This window comes from Platalea leucorodia (assembly GCF_965183815.1).
Source record: "Platalea leucorodia genome assembly, chromosome: 7".
In the NCBI taxonomy this organism is placed as follows: Eukaryota; Metazoa; Chordata; class Aves; order Pelecaniformes; family Threskiornithidae; genus Platalea; species Platalea leucorodia.
In genome coordinates this window covers 73,477,350-73,498,110 of record NC_138829.1, presented here as the reverse complement: position 1 = coordinate 73,498,110, position 20,761 = coordinate 73,477,350, and the positions used below count along the sequence as shown (strand labels likewise).

Sequence of the window (20,761 nt, the reverse complement as noted above, 5' to 3'; positions counted from 1 at the left end):
TCAAGCCCCGCCTTCCAAACCGAGTCCTCCGCGACCACAGAGACCGGCGAGCAGAGGGGAGCCGATTTTGAGCGCTCCCGTGTCGCCTCGCAGCCAATGGGGAGGGCGGGCGGGGGAGCGGCGCGGCGGTGATAGGCTGGCGCGGCGGTGACGTCGCGGGGCGGAAGGCGGGCGCTAGATTTGAATTCCAGGCGGGCGGCGGGGCCGGGGGCGCGCGCGCGGGCGGTTGGGGCAGGGGCGGCCGAGGCGATGATGGCGGCGGCGGGGGGCCCGGCGCAGCTGCCGGCCGTCTGCAACCGGCGGCTGGCGGAGTTCCTGCGGCAGGTGGACGACACCGACCTGGTGTGGCTGCAGGAGATCCGCGAGGAGGCGGTCAGGATGTTCAGCAGGTACCGGACCCCCCCCGCCCTCAGCGGGCCGCTGCCGGCCGCTCCCCGCGCTGACCCCCCCGCCGCTCCCCTTCCCCTCGCAGCCACTACAGCGACGAGCCGGAGCTGATGCCCAAGACGCCGTCGCAGAAGAACCGGCAGCGGAGGAAGCGGCTCTCCGCCCTGCAGGAGGAGAGCCAGGAGCCGGGCAGGAAGAGGTAGGCCCGCCGGGGAGCGAGCGGCCCCGCTCCGCGCCTGGGGCCGGGCCCCCGCCAAGGGCCGCGGGGGGTAACCCCGTCCCGTTCCCTCCCTCATCCCTGCGGTAGGCTCTGGCCGGGCGCCGTGCTCCGGGGCTCGCTGCCTGCTGGCACAAGCGCGCCGTGGCACCGCGGGTCCCCTGAAAACATGGCAGTTTGTCCCCCGGGTCCCTGCGGTACCTCTGCGCTTCTTCGTGCTCTCTTCCACTCTAAAGCGATTGCGTGCGTTAGCTACTTTCTGCGTTAGCCGCTTTCCGCAGCTCTGTGTACGTGCAGCTCTTGGAGGGGCTCGTCCCAGACGTTCAGCTTCGTTCCTTTGCGCGTTCCCGTTTGTGCACGGAATGGCTTCGGTCTGTTCCTGAATCCAGCTCCAGTCTAATGCGCTGTTCCCATCGCTAGGTTATCTAGAAGGAGGAACAGCAGTCGCAAACTGGTGTCCTCCGTGCGATATTCTCAACGGCTCCGAAATAAAGAAAACCTGGAACTAATCAGGGCTCAAGCCAAAGAAGTCTCTCCACCTCAACGTGTGACAAGATCCCAGGCTGCAACATCTGCTAAAAGCTCAGAGGTCGTTCCTGAGACCCCTCCTGTCCAGCAAGTAGAAGGGAAGTTTCCCTTCGTAGAAGCTGATGTCAGTGATCGCGTTAGCGCAGAGATGCACCTCCAGAAGGGTGCATCTAAACCAGCAGAGCAGCTCTCCATGACCATCCTCTTGAGCTCAGGTGATGGCTCTCCCGAGGAGAGCAGGGTTGCCAAATTGCCGCATGTGCCTGCAGCCTCTGAGCTGATGGTCCCTCGCACCCCTGAGGCAAATGATGCAGGAGAAAGCGAGGCTGTGCCTAAGCTGCAGACAGCAAAGGCAGCTAATAGTACAGTCATCTTAAGCGAAGGGCCGAGCCTGGAGGAGGGAGATGACTCTGCTCAGGTACAAGAGGGGTCTGATAAGGAGCCGTCCCAGCGCATAAGGGAGAGCCCAGGGACGCCGACAGGCTCGAGGCAGAGCCGTCGCTCAGTGCGCAGAAGCCTGATGGGTAAAACGTCCATGACTCGCAGAACCTCCTTGGCAGAGAAGTACTCACTGGCCAGCAAGAGGGAAAGCATGATCCGGAAATCTATCACCAGGACAATGATCAAGAGGAAGGCAGCTCGAAAGTCATCGGTGTCCTCCAGTCGCATGGACGGTAAGTTTGAATATCGCCAGCTGAGTTTGCTTGGCACCGTTCCTGCTCTTTTTTGTTGATCTACTGCTTTTTGCTGCTGAAGGAAAACAATGTTATGGGGCTACCTCTTCAGTTTGGGTGCAGCAGCTGATCTTCCTAGGCCGGACAAGCTGCAGTTAAGCATGGATGCTCTAACTGGCTTTCTAGAGACCTATGTGACTAGAGAAACCCAGGTAATGGTGCTAGTTCGTGGCCTATGAATTCAGCCTTGTAAATCAACTGGGGGAACAGCCTTAATGTCTTCCGAGTTTGGTGGTTTGCAAAGTTAAAAAGGAAACTAGCTGGCGAGGGGGGCTTGTGGCTGCCTCAGAGGGCTACGGGCTCTCACAGAGGCCTGCGTGTTCTCTGGGAGATGAGCTAGCTATCACAAATTCACTGCTCTTTAAACAGAATCTGGCTGTTAGTTTTAGAGCTTCTCTTTTGAGAAGGGAATTTTTGAGGCTGAACTTTGTAAATTTATTAAAAGCCTTCCAAACTTGTGCAGTTTGCAATAGAGGCAGGTTTGGGTGAAGGACAAACTGATTTAAATGTTCTTCTGTGCTACCGGAATGCAAGCATGGGATTTAGTGCAGGAGAACAAAGCGATGCCTATACCCTCTCTTTTTATTCAAGCTGAGGGAAAGGAGTGGCTAGTAAGTGGTGGACTAGTAAATGGCTCCTGAAATGCAGGGGACGCCAGAGAACCTCTTCCACGTGATTTGATGTTGCGGAGAGATTGGCTGTTTCGCACAGCGTACTTCTGGGTTTGAAGGGAGAACTCATACAGCCGAAGTAACGTCCCTGTGGTGGGCTCATCTGCAGCGTACTAGCTGTGTGGGATTTGTGCTGTACAAAACGGACTTTTCTGGAAGAGTTATCCCATTTTTGCTGTAGAAGGATGTATCTGGAGAAGCACTTTAGTGGTTTTTTTCCATACCAATTTAACTGTTGTAGCTGAATGTTTTTGCAGAACGAGAGCACAGCGGTCCCCATTACAGGGTTCCCTGTGCTGGTAACGGGGTCGTGTGGAGATCTCTGTGAGTGTCCAAGCGCAGTGTTGAGGGCTCCCTCAGTAAAAAATGAAACCGCAGGGAAGTCTCATCTGTAACTTGAAGAGGCACTGAAGAAGCTTTATCTACCCAGTTTAAATGACCAGGCTGCGTAGTTCGGATCTGGATTACCTGGGAGGTTTAAGGGAGGATTTATTTCTTCCCTCTGCACTACTTGACACGGTTGTTCTTCTGGCTAGTCAAAATTTCCGGGTGTAAGGAGAGGAACTGAGATGTTTCAGGTGGCTCCAGTTAAGCTCGTTAATGCTTGAAAGCCCAGAGCACCTTAATTGGCTGCAGAGTGTCTGCCGTGTCTCTGGTGCACCACGTCTTGCACTGGATGCGCGTGCAGCGCCTGTGTTTGCGCTTCCTTCCATAACGTCTGCAAGGGAAGTGTGGGAGCAGACTGCGTGCTCGCACGCTCCGACTGCACAAAGTCTGCTCGCGTCCTCCACTCAGGCTGAAGCTACAGCGCCTTATTAATAATTAACAGCAGTTTCCGGCTGTGCTGGTACTTAAAAGCCAGCTACCGCTGAGCCAGCCGGAACGCTTAGCAGGAAGCAGCGCTCCGACTGTAAATAACACCGCTTTTAACTACCGCTAATATCTGGACGTGGCCCTGCAAAATGAGTCTAAGCCCAAACCTAGTCACTCTTAATGTAAGCTCATTGACTCTCATTTTGAACTCATCTATAATTGAAAGCATCTGTTTTCTTATATTAAAATTGCAGGCAGCGTTTTCCCTAGTGCTACTTCGGTGTATTCAGCTGCCCTTGCTTGTAGCAGCGTGCGCTTGAATTGCGGGCGGTAACCCAGGCGGCAGCGCAAATGCCTCCACAACAGCCTGGAGTGAACTTGGCTCCTGCAAAGAGTCTTGGCCCGCACCTGTACGTTACAGCGCTGGCTTTTTTTTCTTTTCCTGCAGTCTCCAGCTCTGGAGAGGTGCCAGAGGATGAAGAAACAGTTGTCAAAACTGGGTGAGACTACTTTAAGATATTTCTTTGTCCTTAATATCCTGCTTGGAGGATTTTTTTACAGTGGCGTTCTTGGTATAAAATGCACTGCTTGCAGATAACAAGTGGCTGCCCAGTTTCCTTGATGTTATTAAACATGGCTGCATTTTTTCTTTCTTTTTTTTTCCCTAGGCCTCCTCCTGGACCTTGTACCCCGTCCAAGTTGGTAAGATTGGAGCAGAGATTAAACGTATTTCTGGTTGTAGGGACTTGTGAGCAAAATGTGTTGAATACACCTCTCATTTATTATTGGGGAGCTCTGGCCACAGATGGCCGGACTCGGTCAACCTGCTGCAGAGCACTTGACTGGAGAAGGCATAGAGCGCTCAGCTCACGTACGTGCATGAGCCTACCCATGGCCTCCCTGGTTCCGATACACAGGCTAGAGAAAGTCTGAGATTGTCGAGTCTGTTTTAATCACAATGTTCCAAAATCGGCAAAACAAAACCCAGTAAAGTTTTATTTGGAAAATGAGCACATGTGACCCAAGGCTTATTTTGGATGCAAGCAGAGGTGTTCTGTCAGTATGGTGTTACAATCCAGATGCTTTCAAAGCCAAGGCTAGCTTTGACTAGAAAACAGCGTTCTCTCTGTCATTTTGCATAAATATATTTAAGTGTCAATGATGGGTTGATGCACACCAGCGCTGAATACCGACCTTGCTGTTGCTGGCATTCAGAGTTGAGTCTTGCTTTCTGGCTCTTGCTAGAGATCAGTTGTACGAAAATTCAATCCTGACTCTAGACAGATAAATAACCCTCTTATAATTCAGGGAAGTTTTTTTCAGTTGGACAGGGTTTGTACACTATTGCTATTTCTGTATTTTTAAAGCTTCTTTTGACCTTTTCGTTAGGCCTGCAAATTTTTCAAGGCTTGTCAGTTTCTCTTAAGACAGCGACAGAAATTTGTAAATATCATTCAGATCAAAAGGTATCCCTCCACAATTGTCACTGCCCTCCTGAGGAAGAAATCCCAGGATTATGTCAGCGTTTTGTCCAGAATAATTTTCAGTAAGCAAAGACTGAATTAATGGAGCGGAGCTCTGTGGCCTTAAGCGCTTCTCCAAGCAAGGACAGGCTTATACATGCTTTTATGGCCGTGCTTGTCAGTAGATCTGCAAAAGTTCAGATAAACTCAGTTTTTCTCGTGCCTCTGGGTTTTTAGCTTGCCTGAGTTAGAATTGTAGAAAAGCTTTAAGGGAAAATGCAGAGAAGAGAAAAATGAGCAAACGGCTTCACAGATTGTGAATAGCGGAGTCGTGTCTTCCGTTTCTGTACCCTGATGCGCTTATAAATACAGTCTAGTCCGTGCAGTGTATTTGATCTATCCTTGAGCCTCATCTTTTATTTCTGGACCACTGCTGTTGGGAGCGGGACCTCGTAGCCTGTCCCGTCCCTAGCCTGTGCCACCAGGTTACCTTGCCCTGTCTGTCGATCAGCAGTTTTCCTGGCAAACCAAACGTGGTTTGGTTTCTGCCAGAGCCTTCCTCTGGGAGCTGTGAGCAGCGTGGAAATGTGGGGACTCGGCAACCTTCTCAAACCAGAAAATACCTTTGTCTATAGGAACGTATAAAGACAGTACCTGTATGCCTGCTGTTGCTTAAAGGTCAGATTCTTCTCAGGCCTGATCTCGGATTAATTAGATCTATGTCCTTCTCTTAGGCTACAAGATGCTTCCTATACCTACCCGTAGGATAAGACGCTACAGAAGCATTTGGGGAGGCTAAAGTTTCCATGCTTCTTTCTTGTCTTCCCAGCTCCTTTGTGTCCGCCAGCCTGCATGCTGGCCAGCGTGGCTTTGGGGAGTGGAGTTAATGCTTGTCTTGCTAGCGGAGCGCAGGTTTCAAAAGCCGTTGCCTGCTCTCTCACAGGGGTATAAAACCATTATCGCAGCGGAGTTTTGTATCGGTGTAAGTGCAAAGGCAGCAAATGGCAACGCATACCGCATTCATAACAAACAGATCAATCAAGGGAATGAGCTGTTTGCTGTCTCCCTGTTTGTCCATTCATCACTGCTAAGGAAAATGAGCGCTGCCTGACGTTGCCAGAAGTCCAGCAAGCACTAACAGATTTCCAACTTGAAATGCTTTTGTCCTTAATAGTTTATGAGTTTGTTCAGTTTATGCAGTCAATCCCTCATTGCAGATACTTGCCTCCTGTTAACGTCTGTGCTTCTAGTGGTGGCACGACATCAGGGAATTTACCAGGATGGTGTCCCGAGGTATTTTTCACAGCTGGAGGTTAGGGCTTCGCTCTGGGCACTGGCACCAATACTTTACACTATGCACGTGGTTTTGCATTCTCTGGTAATATTGCAGACAGCATCCTTGTCAGAGTGACATCATGATTTGAAACAGTAATTGGCTGCTTCTGTGTGCGAATTGTGCTGAAATCCCTTTGCTTTTCCCACAGAATCCCCAAAGTCCGCGAATGTCACTTCGCTCTCGAACCGTCAGCAGAAACGAACCGCCGCAGGAGACGAGCAGCAACGGTAGCTTCCAGAGGGTTTTTGTGGCAGGATTTTAATGAAAGTCATCACTTTGTTGGGAGGCTGACTGGGAAGTTTGCAAGATTGGCTAGTTAATTTCAGAGCCCAGTCGGAAAGACTCCTCTAATCTTTGACAAGCGAGGACTTGTTTCAAGAGATGAGCAGTTAGGAAGTTGTGTGCTGGAGTTGTTTTCCACCCTGGGAAGTGCACAGAAATGGAGATGGAGGGATGCGTGTTCTCCAGGTTATGGGAGGCCTAGCCGAACCCCGTTTCTGAAGCAAGCAGTTGCTCTGTATCTGTGCAGAACACAACAGCATTGCATTAGTGCAGACTGCATACCACAGATTACTTTAGACAGCTTTGCTTTATTTTGTATTCCTCGGTTTGAATGGCGCTGTGCGGTTGCTTGCTGAAAGCAAGAAAGGTCCTGCTGTGCATAATTCATGGCAGGGTTTTTTGCTATTTAGTAAGCTGCTAAATCTGTTGTCTGCTTTCAAAGCTGTGTTGGAAGGGACTTTTTTTCTGCTAGAACTAACTGTGTAACTATGTTTTCTTTCAGAAAACAACTTAAATAAGAACAGGGAGATCCAGGAACCACCCCAGAGTGCCAGGTATGTTCGTAGAATCATTCCGGTTGGCAGGTGCCTCTGGAGATCCGTAGTCCAGTTCAAAGCAGGTTCAACACTGAAACACCCTTAAATGGCTTCAGTCTTTTGTGACCATGAAACTTTTGCAATAAGCTTTCTCTGCCTCTACGAGAAGAGGATTTAATTTGTATCTTCTGTCACATTAGAAATTTTTTATTGGATATCTACTGGTGCATACACAATGAAATATCTTTTAAGCTAGGATAGTTTTATGACCTTTTTTTAAACCTGACTTTGAGACAATCAGGAGGATTTGCCATGGATGATGGACTGTAGCTTTCTTGCAGGAGAAAGCCAAGTTACAAAAGAGCTGTGGACGAGCGCTATGACAACCAGCACGCAGAAGATGGAGGGCTTTCTCCTCCCAGAAGAAAGACCCCATCCCCTACCTTTCCAGCCAGCAAAGTAAGATCCACGTAACCCTGATGCACTTCACCAAGACCCGTTTCTTACTCACGCTCCTGAGATTGTTTTTGTCGTTCCTCTCCTAGGTTGTGCGTCCTTTCAAAACATTTTTGCACACTGTGCAGAAGAACCAGCTCCTCATGACGCCAAGCTCCGTGGGGAGAAATGGAGTAATAAAATCTTTTATCAGGTACAACACTCCTCTCCAGTCTGATCCCAAGGTAAGACGAGACCGTTGTAAGCTACTATGTGATGGTCTGATGAGTGTCTAAGTTAAAGCACAGATGTGAAAGAAACTTTTCAACCCATATTAAACTAAGAAGTAACTTTAAGCTGTCTGTTCACACTTACATAAACTAAATGAAATTGTGATTAGGCAGCTTCCTAAAGAGTTCTAATTTGGACTCTAAGCTTTATTACTGTAGTGTTCCTCTGTGGTATTAGCAAGTAACAGCTGGGAAGGAAAACTGGGAAATGAAAATGGAGGGGATTTTGAATGCTGCAGTTGAGGTGTATATGTAACTGAAGGCTGCGCATCCAAAGTCTCCTTTCTAGGACTTTTCTAATGAGTGAGATCTGAGCAAATGCCTCTTAAATCCAAACTTCTGATGTTCTGAGGTTTTTCAGACCTTTGAAGCAGGAAGAAACATGAGGCTGTCCTGAATAGGAGACTGCTGGGTCAGTGAGACAAGTACGCCAGCGTCCAAATCTACTAGGCATCTTCTCAGTGTAGTGTAATTGTTGCAGCCAGCAAAGGCAAACAACGCACCTTTGCTGTTTGGGGGCAGATGCCTCTACCTATGCGATACCACCGCGAAGTTTACAGCATCACAGGGGAAGCTCCTGTACCCCAAACAGTGGTTGCTTGGGTGGATGGGGCTGGAGAAGATCTGGTTCTAGATTTCCAAAGGGCATTCATTTTCCCTGTGTTCTGCTTACACCCGGTCATAAATCATGATCATCTAATTACATGGGCTGGACTTGCAGTAGGAATACTACCTGCGTCGCTGATGGGCAGCCCTCACTCTTACCTGACCTGCGTTTAGATTTGGTATTTAACGCAGAAGAGAAGTCAGTGCTCAAGGAAAAGCAGGTTTCAACCAGCGAGCTGTAGCTCCTATTCTAGAAAAGCACTCTGGCAGTGTCGGGCAAGTCCGAGGGCGTAGCTTCGTGGCTGCGCCTAGGGACATGCTCGAAGCTGGCATGCCGAGCATAGGTTGCTCGTACTTCCAATACCCAACAACTTGCCTGCAAAATAAGGTAGTTCTAGGGCTTGTTTTCACTTGCAGGAGAGCTGGGGAGGGAGAGGAGGGCATGCTGCAGAAACTGGTTTTCCTGCATCTAGCTTATATCTGGCAGCCTGATATCAAAACCACTTCGTATCGCTTAAAGCTGTCACGGTTGTGCTGCTTGGAGTCTTGCTGTACTCCAGCTAAGAGAAGTCCGTCCTTAGGAAGCAGTGAGGGACTCGGGCTTCAGTCTCACTGGTGTTCCTGCTGCCGTTAGCGTCTGCATTGGCAGAGGAGCTAACAGATGAGAAAAGAGGCTTCTGACTCTTTGCGTCCTTTGTTGCTGTCAGTTCATTGAATGTTATATTTTAGGTTCCATTTCAGTGCGGGCAACTTCCCCTCAGGACTTTTTCTGTGTGGGGGCTAAACATAACTAAATAGCACCAGAGCAATAAGATATAGTCGTTAGTTTTAAATTAGCCAGTTTGGATACTAAGAACACTAATCGTTTACAACATGGAGCCCGGCATAAGGTAATCACTTGAATATTTCACTGTGCTTATCAGTGGGTTTGCGCTAAGACCAGGCCTGTCATAATTAGGCATCTGCATTATTAAATCTGGCATTAAATTAGTGTATCTTAATCTGTTTGCTGTGACTGTAGTGATGGCTGGATCCTGCTCTTCTAATTGGCAGGCTACTTAGGCTGAGTTAGCTGGACTGTTCAGAAAAATGAGAAAAATGCCCTGCGTTTCTGTCTAGATGACATATGGGGCTGGCTGTGTGCTCAAAACACGCTGTAAGCACTCTGTCTACTTGGTGGTGGTTTACCAGGAGATAAAGCTTTGTGGGAAGCAAAGATGCCAGTGGGAGCTCTGAGTTGAAGCAAGCAAGGTGTTTCCTAGAGCACCATCTGTCCCCTGCGCGCTGCAGGAAGTTAGTCTCACTGCCAAGCATTAGCGCTGCTTTTTTCGTTCTTTTTACCAGCATAAATCGCAGTGCTCTCTGTCTGCCGTCTCTGCGGGAGCTGCCTGGACTTCAGGAGCTGATGCTTCTGTTTCAACTTCCCAGCTTGTTCTCTTGCTCTCTAAGATTAGCACCCCTGCCTTGTTTTCCGTCGCGTCTGCTCCCAAACATCCGTGACCACATCACAGGCTACCTGAGCCCTGTTTCAGGGTTGTTACCTGGTTGTTACTTGGTTCTGGCTGCAGTTCCTTGGTCTTATCTCTGGGTCCTTACTTAACCTGAGCAAGTTGAGGTAGAAGGAAGCCCTGGCAGGTATGGGTATAATCACATTTCAATCCACCTCAGGAGAAGGAGAGACAGAAGCTAGAGACTCTGAGGAAAAAGCAAGAAGCCGAGCAGCTGAGAAAACAAAAACTGGAGGAAGAAAAGAAACGGCGGCTAGAAGAGGCAAAGCTGTGAGTATATGCTTTCTGCCTTGTCTGGACTGCTCTCTCTGCGCCTGTAGGTCCCTATATTGAGGTCTTCTATCTTGCAGAGCCCATACATGCAGCAAAAATTCTTGTCGGCTTGCTCTCACACCACAAAGACAGCATTTGTTCTCATAGTATCTATCTAGAATGCTAATGAAAAGTTAGCTCTCCTAGCTGACTGCTTCTTCAGCTTTTCGTCTTAAGTCCTCTGTCTCAGATGGAGCTTAAAAATATTGCTAATGTTTAAATGAATGGTGTTCTTGGTTCATTGAATTTCCTGCTGCCCGCGAGCTGTGTCTGTTGGCCTTGTATTTGAGCTGTAAGGAGCTCATCTAGCTGGACTACAGTGCTAACGTTGCCCTGTGTCCTGTAGGAAGCGCGAGGAGCGCCTGCGCAAAGTGCTGCAAGCTCGGGAACGGGCAGAGCAAATAGAGGAAGAGAGGAAAAGGCGCATTGAGCAGAAGATAGCTCTGTTTGATGAGAAGACTGAGAAGGTAAGGCCCAATATACCTATAGAGTTTATTTGGGAGAATAAATAATCTGTTGAGGTAGCTGTGATGCCACACGAGTGTGCCTTCCAGAAGGAGAGGAGCTGAGGCTGCTTGAAATCTGGAGAATGAACCGGAGAACAGTTGACTAAAGAACTTTCCAGAAACTCGGTGATTCTGAGTGACTGCCTTTCTCTTGGTTACAGCAAATGGCAGATGAAAACCCTTATTTTCCAGAATTATGAATCTAAATGGGCTTTATTAAGCCTCTGTTATTCAGATGGGAGAAGAACTTCAAGTAGATAAAGCCAGCCTAATGGCCCTGAGGCTTTATCTACTTGAAGTTGTTCTCCCATCTGACTAATAGATGGAGAGGTGAAAATAAACATCCTTCCTCCGGCCCTTTCTCGTATCTGAGACTTTCAGATAATTTGCGCATGTGACCGTAGCAGTAATTTGTCTGCTTTAATTATCTCCAGCTGCTTTTCTTATTTCATGGTTCTGAGAATATATTCTGATGGCTTTTGTGGTATTAGATCTATAAATACCAGAACAGGATCATCTCTTCCTGTGGAGATGTAAAAGAAGGTAATTTCCCTAAATATTACCTTTTTAAAATAAAGCACAGGTCCCATTAGCTCCTGGTGGCAAAAAAGGGAGCTCTTGCCCCGTGAGAGGGTGGGAGCTCTGCATCCTTGGGATTCACTGCTCTGATATTTCACATGCAGGGAGAGCTGTCCCATCGGAGACTTAGGTATTCACCTAGCTTGTGTGCGTGTCTTAGGTGCGGGAAGAAAGGCTGGCAGAAGAGAAGATCAAGAAGAAAGCAGCTGCCAAGAAAATGGAAGAAGCCGAGGCGCGGCGCAGGCACGATGAAGAGGCCAGAAAACAAAAAGCACTGCAGCAGGTCTGTGCTGGAGCCCATCCTGTCGTCCTGCGTGCAATTAGAATGGCCGCAATCTGCCATGGTCTTTGTGAGCAAGGAACCCAGCGGGGGCACTAACACGAACCAACTGAGTGAAAATTAGCGTAGCGAGGAGGCTTTGTCCTTAGAGCCCTCCGCAGTGTGGTGCTTCCCCTTGCAATATGCTGTAAGCTGTTAGTGGCGGTCGTGACCCACGCTTCTTCCGCAGTTCTGGGCAGATTCTTACTAAAGACCTCAATTTGTGGATCGGCAAGTATTAAACTCTCTCAGTTAAACCTGTCTCTCGGAGATCCAGAGCGTGGTGGCCATTAGGCCCTTTGGGGCACATTGTGGGCAGGGAAAGGCCAGCACTGAAACAGCTGGAGAGATGATGCACCTACCTTGAAAGCGCGGGGACTTCAGCCCTGCTGTGTACCGATGGGTGCCAGAAACTTGGGTCAAATAAGGTGTTCCTGCTCCCCTGTTCTGGAGCCTGTTTCTGTATGATGTAAGGTGGGTAATTGCCTTGTTGGGCTTACCAGGAGGAGGAGGAACGTCGGCACAAAGAGCTGATGCAGAAGAGGAAGGAAGAGGAGCAGGAACGTGCCAGGAAGATTGCTGAGCAGAGACAGGCAGAACAGGAGAGAGAGAAACAGCTGGCTGCAGAGAGAGAGCTGGAGAGGAGGAAGGAACAGGAGAGGATCCAGGCAGAAAGGTAAGACAATATCCATTTATGTACTAAATTCTGTGCTGGGACTTTGAAAAGAAGCAGGAACAGAGGGCACTAGTGAGAGGCCCAAGCAGCGAAGAGCTACTTTGTGCTGTTGGTGCAACTCTGGACCATCAGGTGTACGGAGCTGCCAAGCAGAAATTCTGGGCTCGATAATGTGGGAAGTGTGGTGGGGAGTGCACCGAAAAGCTGTGAGAGAGGGGGGCTGCAGCAGGCACCGGGTGGGAGGGTGCCCTGGGTGGTTTTGAGAGTAACGGTCTGTTGCTTTGATTCTCAGGCTACGTGAGCAGCAGGAGAAGGCTGCTCGCCTGCAGAAGGAAGCGTTGGCTGCTAAAGAACAGCTCCACAAGGAGACAGAGAAGAAAGTAAGTACTCTCTTTTTGTAGATGGGTAGAGCCACACGGATCGGACTTCAGTAGCTGTTACTGTTAGCAGCTGAGCTGTGAAGCTATTAAAACCCTGCCCAGTTGCACTTCTGAACTTGAGCCAACCAAAGGTGCTTTTACCCAGAGTCTGTCCTCCGTCCGTTTCAGAAGGTATGCTTGCGCTCTTTCGATGGCAGCAGCGCAAGAAGAAAGGGCAGGTAACGCACACGTTGAATGGAAGTGAGGTTTTCGGCTTTTCCCCCTTTCTGTGCCCTGGTGTATCTGTACCTCTCGATATCAAGCAATAATTAATCCCAGACTTTTCATAAGCAACATCTCAGTTTTACATTTGTGCCACCTTCAGCAGAACCACAAGTACAGACTGTCGACTGTCAGGTTATTTTCTACAACAGACATGCCAGCATGGATTAACTAAGCAGGTGGTTTTGCTCATGGTGTTGAAGAGGGAACTTTTGATGCCTTGGCAGTCCCTGCTATTTGAATAAAGCAACTGCAGCTGGATAGGCTCAGGTTTTTGCTTAACTCGCAGCATGCATTTTCACCGGAGAAGAGCTAAAGCCCACAGGTGTTGTTCAGGTCGCGTTTGGAATGTCCCTTCTGAAGGATTTGCACACAATAATTGCTGGGAATTGGTAGCAAACCCTTTGCTGTTTGGACTGCTGCTTTTTGGTTTATACAAGGTCTGTTACAACTTGCACTTGCGAGACGATTTGTGCGAAAGAACAGGAGGTTGGAATAGTTGATTGGAAATTGTCCAATGTTTGTCTGAAATCGTTGTCACTCCGCTTAGCAGGGCTGTGGTATTAGCAGGCTGACAGCAGCTCTCCAGCTGCCTTCAGGGAGCCGAATTCCTTGGTGGGGATCCCGGCGAGCTCCTCGCCCTCTCAGTGAGCTTTGTGGAGTTGACGGGCAGCTGGGGGTAGACCTGTGTACAAGTCGTCCTGCTGTTAACACTGGGTGGGGTTTATTTCGCTTAATTTTAGATGTCTGCTGTTTGAGTTAGCAGCCTCTCGGTTTCCTTGAGATCCAGCAGGAAAAACTAAGCATTCGTAGGGTGAGATTCTTTTGACCTGAGTGGGACAGTTACTGTACAACGGGATGACTTGGCCTCTAAAAACACTGCTTATTAATCTAAAGAGAGGCTAAGATCAGTAGCACAGACTTTTCTGTCCGCAGATGGTCACCTGGGTTCTGATGTTGATATCCTAAAGATAAAGTCAGTCGCAGGTTTTTGAAAGCATGAAGTCATTGCATTATGGGAGGAAGGCAACTAACGCTCTTAGATGGGACGGCCAATTTGTGCCGCTTTGTGAGGAAAGCTCAAACTGTTGCATTGCATTTGTTCACCGTCTGCACTGTGTTCAAAGTGCTCCTTAGCATCACAAGTAACAAAGACTTGCAATTAGATGCTTAGATGGTTTTTTTGCATATCAAAAAACCGGATCCCTGGATGAACAGCGTAGCTTAGTTCATAAGATTAATTCATTTGTGATGTCGGCTTGCCAGCAGGAGGAGCAGAGGCTAGTAGAGATGAAGAGGCAGGAGCAAGAACAGAAGAAACTGCCAGACAAACAAAAGGCTAAAGATATAGCCCAAACACAGCACCTAGAAAACAAAGAGGTAATTCTGTGCTCTCTGGTGGAATTTCTTTAAGGGATGACATCAGAGAACTTTGATTCCAGCACTGACATGCTGTCACGATGGGCGGTTTTACCCTCTGCTTTTTATATTCCCCTTCAATAACGAAGGGATTCGGTAAGCTTTTGTCCTGGTTATCTGAGGTTGACTCCTGGTGGCCTTGAGTATTTAATCGACCTTTGGGGAGTGAAAAGGAGGGAAGTAGAGTATTTGCCAGGATTTTCTTGTTGTCAGGATAAGGCAGTGGCTGTTAAAGCTGCCTTGCCTTTCTAAGCTCTTTAAATAAATGCTGGCTGGACCTCCCAGGCAGCAGCAGTGCTGCAATAGCGTTATTTAAGCTCAAAGTTGGGAACAGCCACAGGATGGCAGCAGAGTCTGTGGAAGAGTACTGCATTTGTGCCTCGCTACCGAGGGAGCTTGAGACGATCCTGGAGGTCAGGTACGCGTCTTGAACACTGGAGGCCAATATATGGATCTTCATCTCCTTCCAAAGCTATACATTTTAATCTTTAAATGCAAAACCAGTGAAATATGAGTTAATGTTAATGGACACAAAGCCATGAAGGCAGCCTCTTATGGGGAAGAAAAACGGTTTCCAGCTGTGTAGAGATACTTGTCCCTCTAGTTAAGGACTGACGTGTTTCACAGCTAGTGAAATCCGCGGTTTTAAGTTTTTCGTCATCACTTGCATTTCCCTCAGTCATGCTGTTCCCATCAAAATCATGATAGTTTGTCTGGAGCTGATATGTGCGTATTCTCTACAAGGTAATATGCAGTTGAATGTTATTAAACAAGCCTGAAAGTTTGGTTGAAGAGTATTTAAGGCCCATTACTCGGCTCTAGCTTGGAGGATGTAACAACTCCATTTAAGCCTTGCTTGAACGGAACGGAACTGCTGTGTCTATATTCGATGCCTGTATTGCTGGCTTGTTCATGCCATACATAGCCAATTAAGCAGCCTAATTAAACAGGAGAAGGCTATGCAAAGTTGTAATTGGGTCAAAACTTTAGAACTTGGGTCAAGTTCTCGGGTCAAAACTTCAGGACTGCCAAACTTCAGGTTGTGCAGTTACGCAGTAAAGCAAGAGGCGGAATATTGAGGTATTCTGGGCTACAAGCGTCTCACCGCGACTCAGAAGCGTAGCAGCACTATTGCATCTAATGCCTGTGGAATATATTTGTCTTCTAGAATTCACCTGCCTGCAATTCCTACGAGATGACTCCACAGGCCCAGAAAGAGCGAAAGCCCCCCGCGATAAATCCCGACAACTACGGACTGGATCTGAACAGCGATGACTCTACTGATGACGAAAGCCAGCCTCGCAAGCCCGTCCCCGCCTGGGCAACTGGTATGTGTTAGCAGGTTGAAACCTGTCCTGAGATCCCCCAGCAAACCCTACTGCAGCTTTGCTCCAGTGGATAATAAGACCTGGTTTAAGATTTTGCCCGGTTCCTCCTACTTGCATGCTGCAGTTAAAGTGCTAACCTCTAGCAGCGTGGCCGGAGCGCTGAGACAAGGGCTTCTCTGCCACTTGGGGAGCTTCATGGGACAACATTGGGGAGCAACACTCCTTTAAACTGCCTTAACAGAGCTGCTAGTGTCACTCTGCCAGCGCGAACGGAGTCATTATGAACTGGTGCTCTGGCCTTGAGCCTGCTTGACACCGACTTATCTTTAAAAAGCAAAGTAATGCCAGATGTCACTGGCTGGGCTCCAGACGGGCGGCTGTTCTGGTTCTGTGAAATACTCCGTTCCATAATTTCATATTCTGCCTACCCCAGGGGAGCTAAGAAGCCACGGGGAAACTAATGGCATCTGCAGGAAGAGAAGCTGAGAAACCTCACCTCTTGCAACCTTATTCTAGTTCCTGGACAGAATTCAGTACACGCAATACTTGCCCTCCAAGTGATCTATGCTGGAGCTTTAGGCTTAAACAGGGTGCTTTAAATCCTCAGATACTGCAGGGTTTCTCCCATTTGTGATCTCAGTGTGATTGGAGATGAGGAGAGTAGGGACACATTGCAAACAAACAGCCTACACAGCAATTTCAATTAAAAACATTAATGAAAATTTAATCTTTTGTTTCTCCAGGGAATCAGCTTACCCAAGCTGTAGTCCGGCAGTACTACAACCCTCCCAATATTGACGCGATCTTTGGGGTGATTGCAAGCCCCAAGCTGGAGGACATCTTTTACAAAAGCAAACCGCGCTACTTCAAGCGCACGAGCTCTGCGGTGTGGAATTCCCCGCCATTTCCAGGTGCCAAATCGGTTCTAGGTCTGCCATTCAGCCTGAAAAAGTACTGAGGTGGGCAGGGGCTGTTCCCTGCGGAGCAGTGGGTTTGCGTGTCTGTCTCTCTAGGTGAGAAAAGAGTTACTGTTCAGTATCTGTAAATCTTTAGGTATTAGCGTTGAATAAATGTCAGCTCTTACTGGGCCTCTTGCATTTTCTGTTTTCAGGGCTTATTTTCTCAAACTTAGGCAAAACAGCAGGCTTTTGGGAGATACTGCCTCAGAAAGATGCATCTCCTTTTACCCTTAGCTTTAAGCTGGCAAAGATTTAGACCTTTAGGTCACGAGAGTGCATCACCTAAAGCTGTACGATCCTCCCCCTTCAGCCAAGCAGGCCTGCTGGTAGCTGCCAGCAGCAGGTGAACGCTGCCTGGCCGTGCTGCCCCTGCCCACCTCGTGGCTGAAGCCGAGTACTTGTCCAGCTGGGCACCCCGGCGCTCTTCTCGGCTAAAATCCCAGTGTGCACCTCTGATGTTCTCCAGAAGCAAGACATCAGCAGGTGTGGTCGTCATCATCTCCTGCAAATGGCAGAATGATTTCATTTTTCAGTAATACACTCGACGCCAACATCGAGTGCAATTACGTGCAGAAGCTAGATTGATACTTGTGTTATTACAGCTCGGGCTGAAATGCCCTGAGGATTTTATTGACCTTTCTTCAGTTGCTGGAGAGAGATGTGACCCTCCGTATAATCCCGTCTCCAGGAGTACCCAGGTAGCAGCAGCAGGCTGTGCTGGTTTAGGCTTTGTTAAGAGAAATTGTACAAAGGTTCTGATAGAACTTTGTTTCTCTAATTTAAATTCCGTGTCTGTGGCACAGACTAGATCGAAAGGATGAGTTTAACCGTAATCCCTGTCTTGCTCTTTTCTCCTCTTGGCCGTTTCACTTGTTCAGCATCAAAGCTGGTTTTATTTCTAGGCCTGTTTTGCACTTCGTGTTCAATAAGGCACTGTCAAATGGACTGTTACCAAAACAATTTCCTCTTAACAGCAAAGTAGCAGCTCAGAATGTCAGTGCCAAGAGCACTTGGTGTTTTACTCATTCTTTCTACACTTGACTTGCAAATGGCACAGCCGCCTGTGTTTTCTCTGTAACCAGCTCCCCTCCAGAGAGGGCAGAGCTCTCAGACCAGTACGTACCGGCAGATTTTAAGGGAAACAGTGATGTTCGTTTCTGTGGGTTGTCGTGGAAGCCTGTCTTCTGCAAATTAGGCAACCTCTATGGTTCTTACCTCAGATTCACCTTTTCCTTGTGGCTTGATTTGTTTTAAAGATGGGGGAGTGTTCGTGGCTGCGATTTCAGTACGCGAAAGACTGAAGAACACCGTTTCTATGTACATACAGCTTGGTCCTTCAAAAAAAAACACTGTACGGAGATTATACAATGTGTAAGGAGACGTCTGCCTTTCCTTGTGCATACAGTTAATGAACTCTTTGTAAGCAAATGTCTTTAAAATGACGTGGGGTTTTATATTTAAATACGTCGCCTGCTAGATGCTATGCTATTGATCAGTGTTTATATCTGCGAGATGACTGTACTTTGAGAGATGCTCTGTAGATTGAGTTTTGTATCTTAGAATGAACGTAACCTTTTTGTAAGAAAGCTTGTGGGAATGGCAAAAACTTTAAAGTCGAATGCTATTTGAATGTCTGACAGTTTGATAAAAGTGAGTTAAATCGTCTCCTCTGGGCTTCTCTTCTGGATTCATCACAGTGCCTGACCCTGAGCTGGGCCTCCCGCCTGCGGGCTGGATTTCAGTAGGTGTTGCACAGGCAGATGTTAGAAGTTGCTCCCGAGTGAAGACAGTCTTAACCATAAAACCCCGGTTATTCTGCTGTTGTCCAAGACAGATTGCTGGTGGCGTGCGGAGGTTATTCCGCCCCCCGGCTCCGAATCAGCTCTGCGTTCTGTTGCCCGTTCTGACTTATGGAGAAGTTTGATAAACGCATGGGTGACACAATGGCGAGACCCACCGAGCCTGTCGCTGCAGCCAGGGCCCAGCGGGAGCCATGGGGGGTAAAGAGGGCAGGCATGAAGCAGTATTTCCCAAGTGTGTGAACCTGGCCAGCAGTAATTTGCAACGCTTTATTCCACTGGGGGGAAAAACCCAATAATCTGATAATGTATTTTCTTTTCTAGTTACTGACGAGTCCAAAAAGGGGGTAGGGTGGGGTGGTGGTTAGCATTATCTCTTTAATCACGCTGAGTGCTAGATACTTTGTGAAAAAGGAATACTGGGAATTCAAACAGCCAGACAAAAGGTTGAGAGGGCAGATTCTTGGCCAAGAGAAAAGCCGTTTCCAGCCTTCAAGGACCACTTCAGCTTAGTAACAGTGGTAAAATCTGTAACTCTGACTTTCACCATCAGATATGACTTGCAACGACGAGGCAGATTCTGGCTTCAAGAAGGCCTCAAAGCAAACAGTCACAGTATCGCTTCTGAGCCATTTAACTCTTTATTACAAAATTACCTGAGATTTGTGCTTCTGTCAGATGCTCCAGGCTCCTCCTTGAAGGTAAGCAGAGTGGGACGACGTCTTGCAGACTTCAGCAGGTACGTAGAAAAAGCAGCTAGCCCCTCTGAGCTAAGCTGTCGTGGTTCACCATTGTTTAGAGCACTTTAAAAAAGAAAAGAAAAAAAGATGGGGACTTTTCTTACCAGGTCTCGGTAGCACACGATCAGGACCAGGAACGTGAGCCAGGGCCTCAGCACGTCCTCAGGATCACTGACGTTGCAAAGCGCTTCCTCCAGGTTTGTTTTCAGGTGGGATCCCAATCCTATTTGGGCTCAGAGGTGCTGGAAATCTAGCAAGAAAAGCTAGTTTCAAGTAAATAGAACTACTAAAAATCACTTCTAAGCATGCATGAGAGCTTGGCATCCCAGCCAAAGCCTTACTGAGCTTCGCTTCCCGTTGCCCCTGCCCACGTACACTTAGGACTTACTCTGGCATTCCCTTCCCGACATCAGACAGCCGAGTACCCTTTCTCCTTTGAATGACATTAAACCCAGCACGTGTGGCTGTTCCGCAGCTGGAGCGCAGCGGCGGCGTTTTGTGGCTGATGCCTTTCTGGGTCCTCCTTCCTCGGAGGATGTGGCCGTGCCCGAGGAGAACGGCCCCGTCCGAGGCAGCCGGCACTAAACCGCAGCTGGCAGCCGAGCAAGCACGAAAGGGTTGCAGGGTGGCTGGAAACGCGGTCTGGGTGTTGCCGCAGGCCTGGTTCAGGGTCTTCTCTAGTTTCTGCCTGTAACTTTCCGTTTCGCGGTGCCAGGAGCGCCTTCTCCGCCTCACCTGCTCCTGCCCCGAGCCCAGGTGGCTGCCTCTCCTCCAGCGCGTGTTTGCACTGCGCCCAGCACCGGCCCCGGGAACAGCAAACAAACGAACAATCCCCCGGGGCAGGTCAAGCCAGGGTCTGCTGCTGCTCGCCTGCAGAACATTGTGTTTGTTAAGCCTTTTGCTGTGCGCCTGCAGCCTCAAACGTTCGCTAATAAGGCGGTTGTCTTTGGTTGTGTCCTGTAGGAAGGTCGAGCTGTGCGTTCCCCTGAAGGCTTGGGGGCTCCCCTGTAGCCCCCGACCCTGGGCTAACGTCGTGCTCTGCAGCCGCGGCCCCGCCTGTCGCGGCCTGAGCCGCGCGTGCCTGCGGGACACCGGGGAACGGCACGCAGAATGGTTGCAAAAGCGTACAGGTTGTATGCACCTGGAAAGAAAAGAAATAAAAGGGAAGCAAAAAAAAAAAAAATTAAGTTTAGCTTAATGCTTGTGCGGTACAAAGTGAGAACGACGCGGGCACCGCTGCCAGGAGGCCTCCTTGGGGATGGCGAAGTGCCTGCGCCCGGAGAATTGCCTATGCTCAGAGTCCGAACATATTCAAAGCAAGAAAACCGGGCGGGTTGGGTGCGGTGCCATCGTCCCACAGCGCCGGCGGGTCCCCGTAGCGGGGACGGGCGCTGCGTGTCTTCCAGCGAGCAGACAATAACGGGCTGCGTACGCCAGGGAAGGATCCGCTCCCCTCCCGCTCATCACAGCCCTTGCTGAGCTGCTTGTCGCTAATCGGGGCAAATCTGAAATTCACACTCTTAAACTAGAATTGTATACATTCTTTGTTTAAAAGAGCACGAAAAAAACCCCTCATTTTCAAGGGCACCCTTGTTCACTCCCAGGGGGATCCACTCCAGGGATGCAAAAATGAGGACAAGCTCCTGCCGGGACAGCCGGTGGGAAAACCTCCCGGGA

The 20,761-nt window shown here is 48.9% G+C and overlaps 1 protein-coding gene across 1 annotated transcript; it reads left to right on the top strand.

Moving 5' to 3' along the window:
• Nucleotides 1-249: 249 nt before the first annotated feature.
• INCENP (inner centromere protein) lies at nucleotides 250-16,544 on the top strand (the record flags this gene model as incomplete). The annotated part of the gene is made up of 17 exons (XM_082318172.1): nucleotides 250-389; nucleotides 473-586; nucleotides 1,025-1,806; nucleotides 3,799-3,850; nucleotides 4,019-4,052; nucleotides 6,298-6,376; nucleotides 6,934-6,985; nucleotides 7,309-7,426; nucleotides 7,513-7,647; nucleotides 9,967-10,076; nucleotides 10,465-10,585; nucleotides 11,364-11,486; nucleotides 12,026-12,198; nucleotides 12,491-12,578; nucleotides 14,106-14,219; nucleotides 15,427-15,586; nucleotides 16,330-16,544. 17 exons carry the CDS (start codon nucleotides 250-252, stop codon nucleotides 16,542-16,544), a joined length of 2,610 nt encoding a protein of 869 aa, XP_082174298.1.
• Between the last annotated feature and the right edge of the window lie 4,217 nt (nucleotides 16,545-20,761).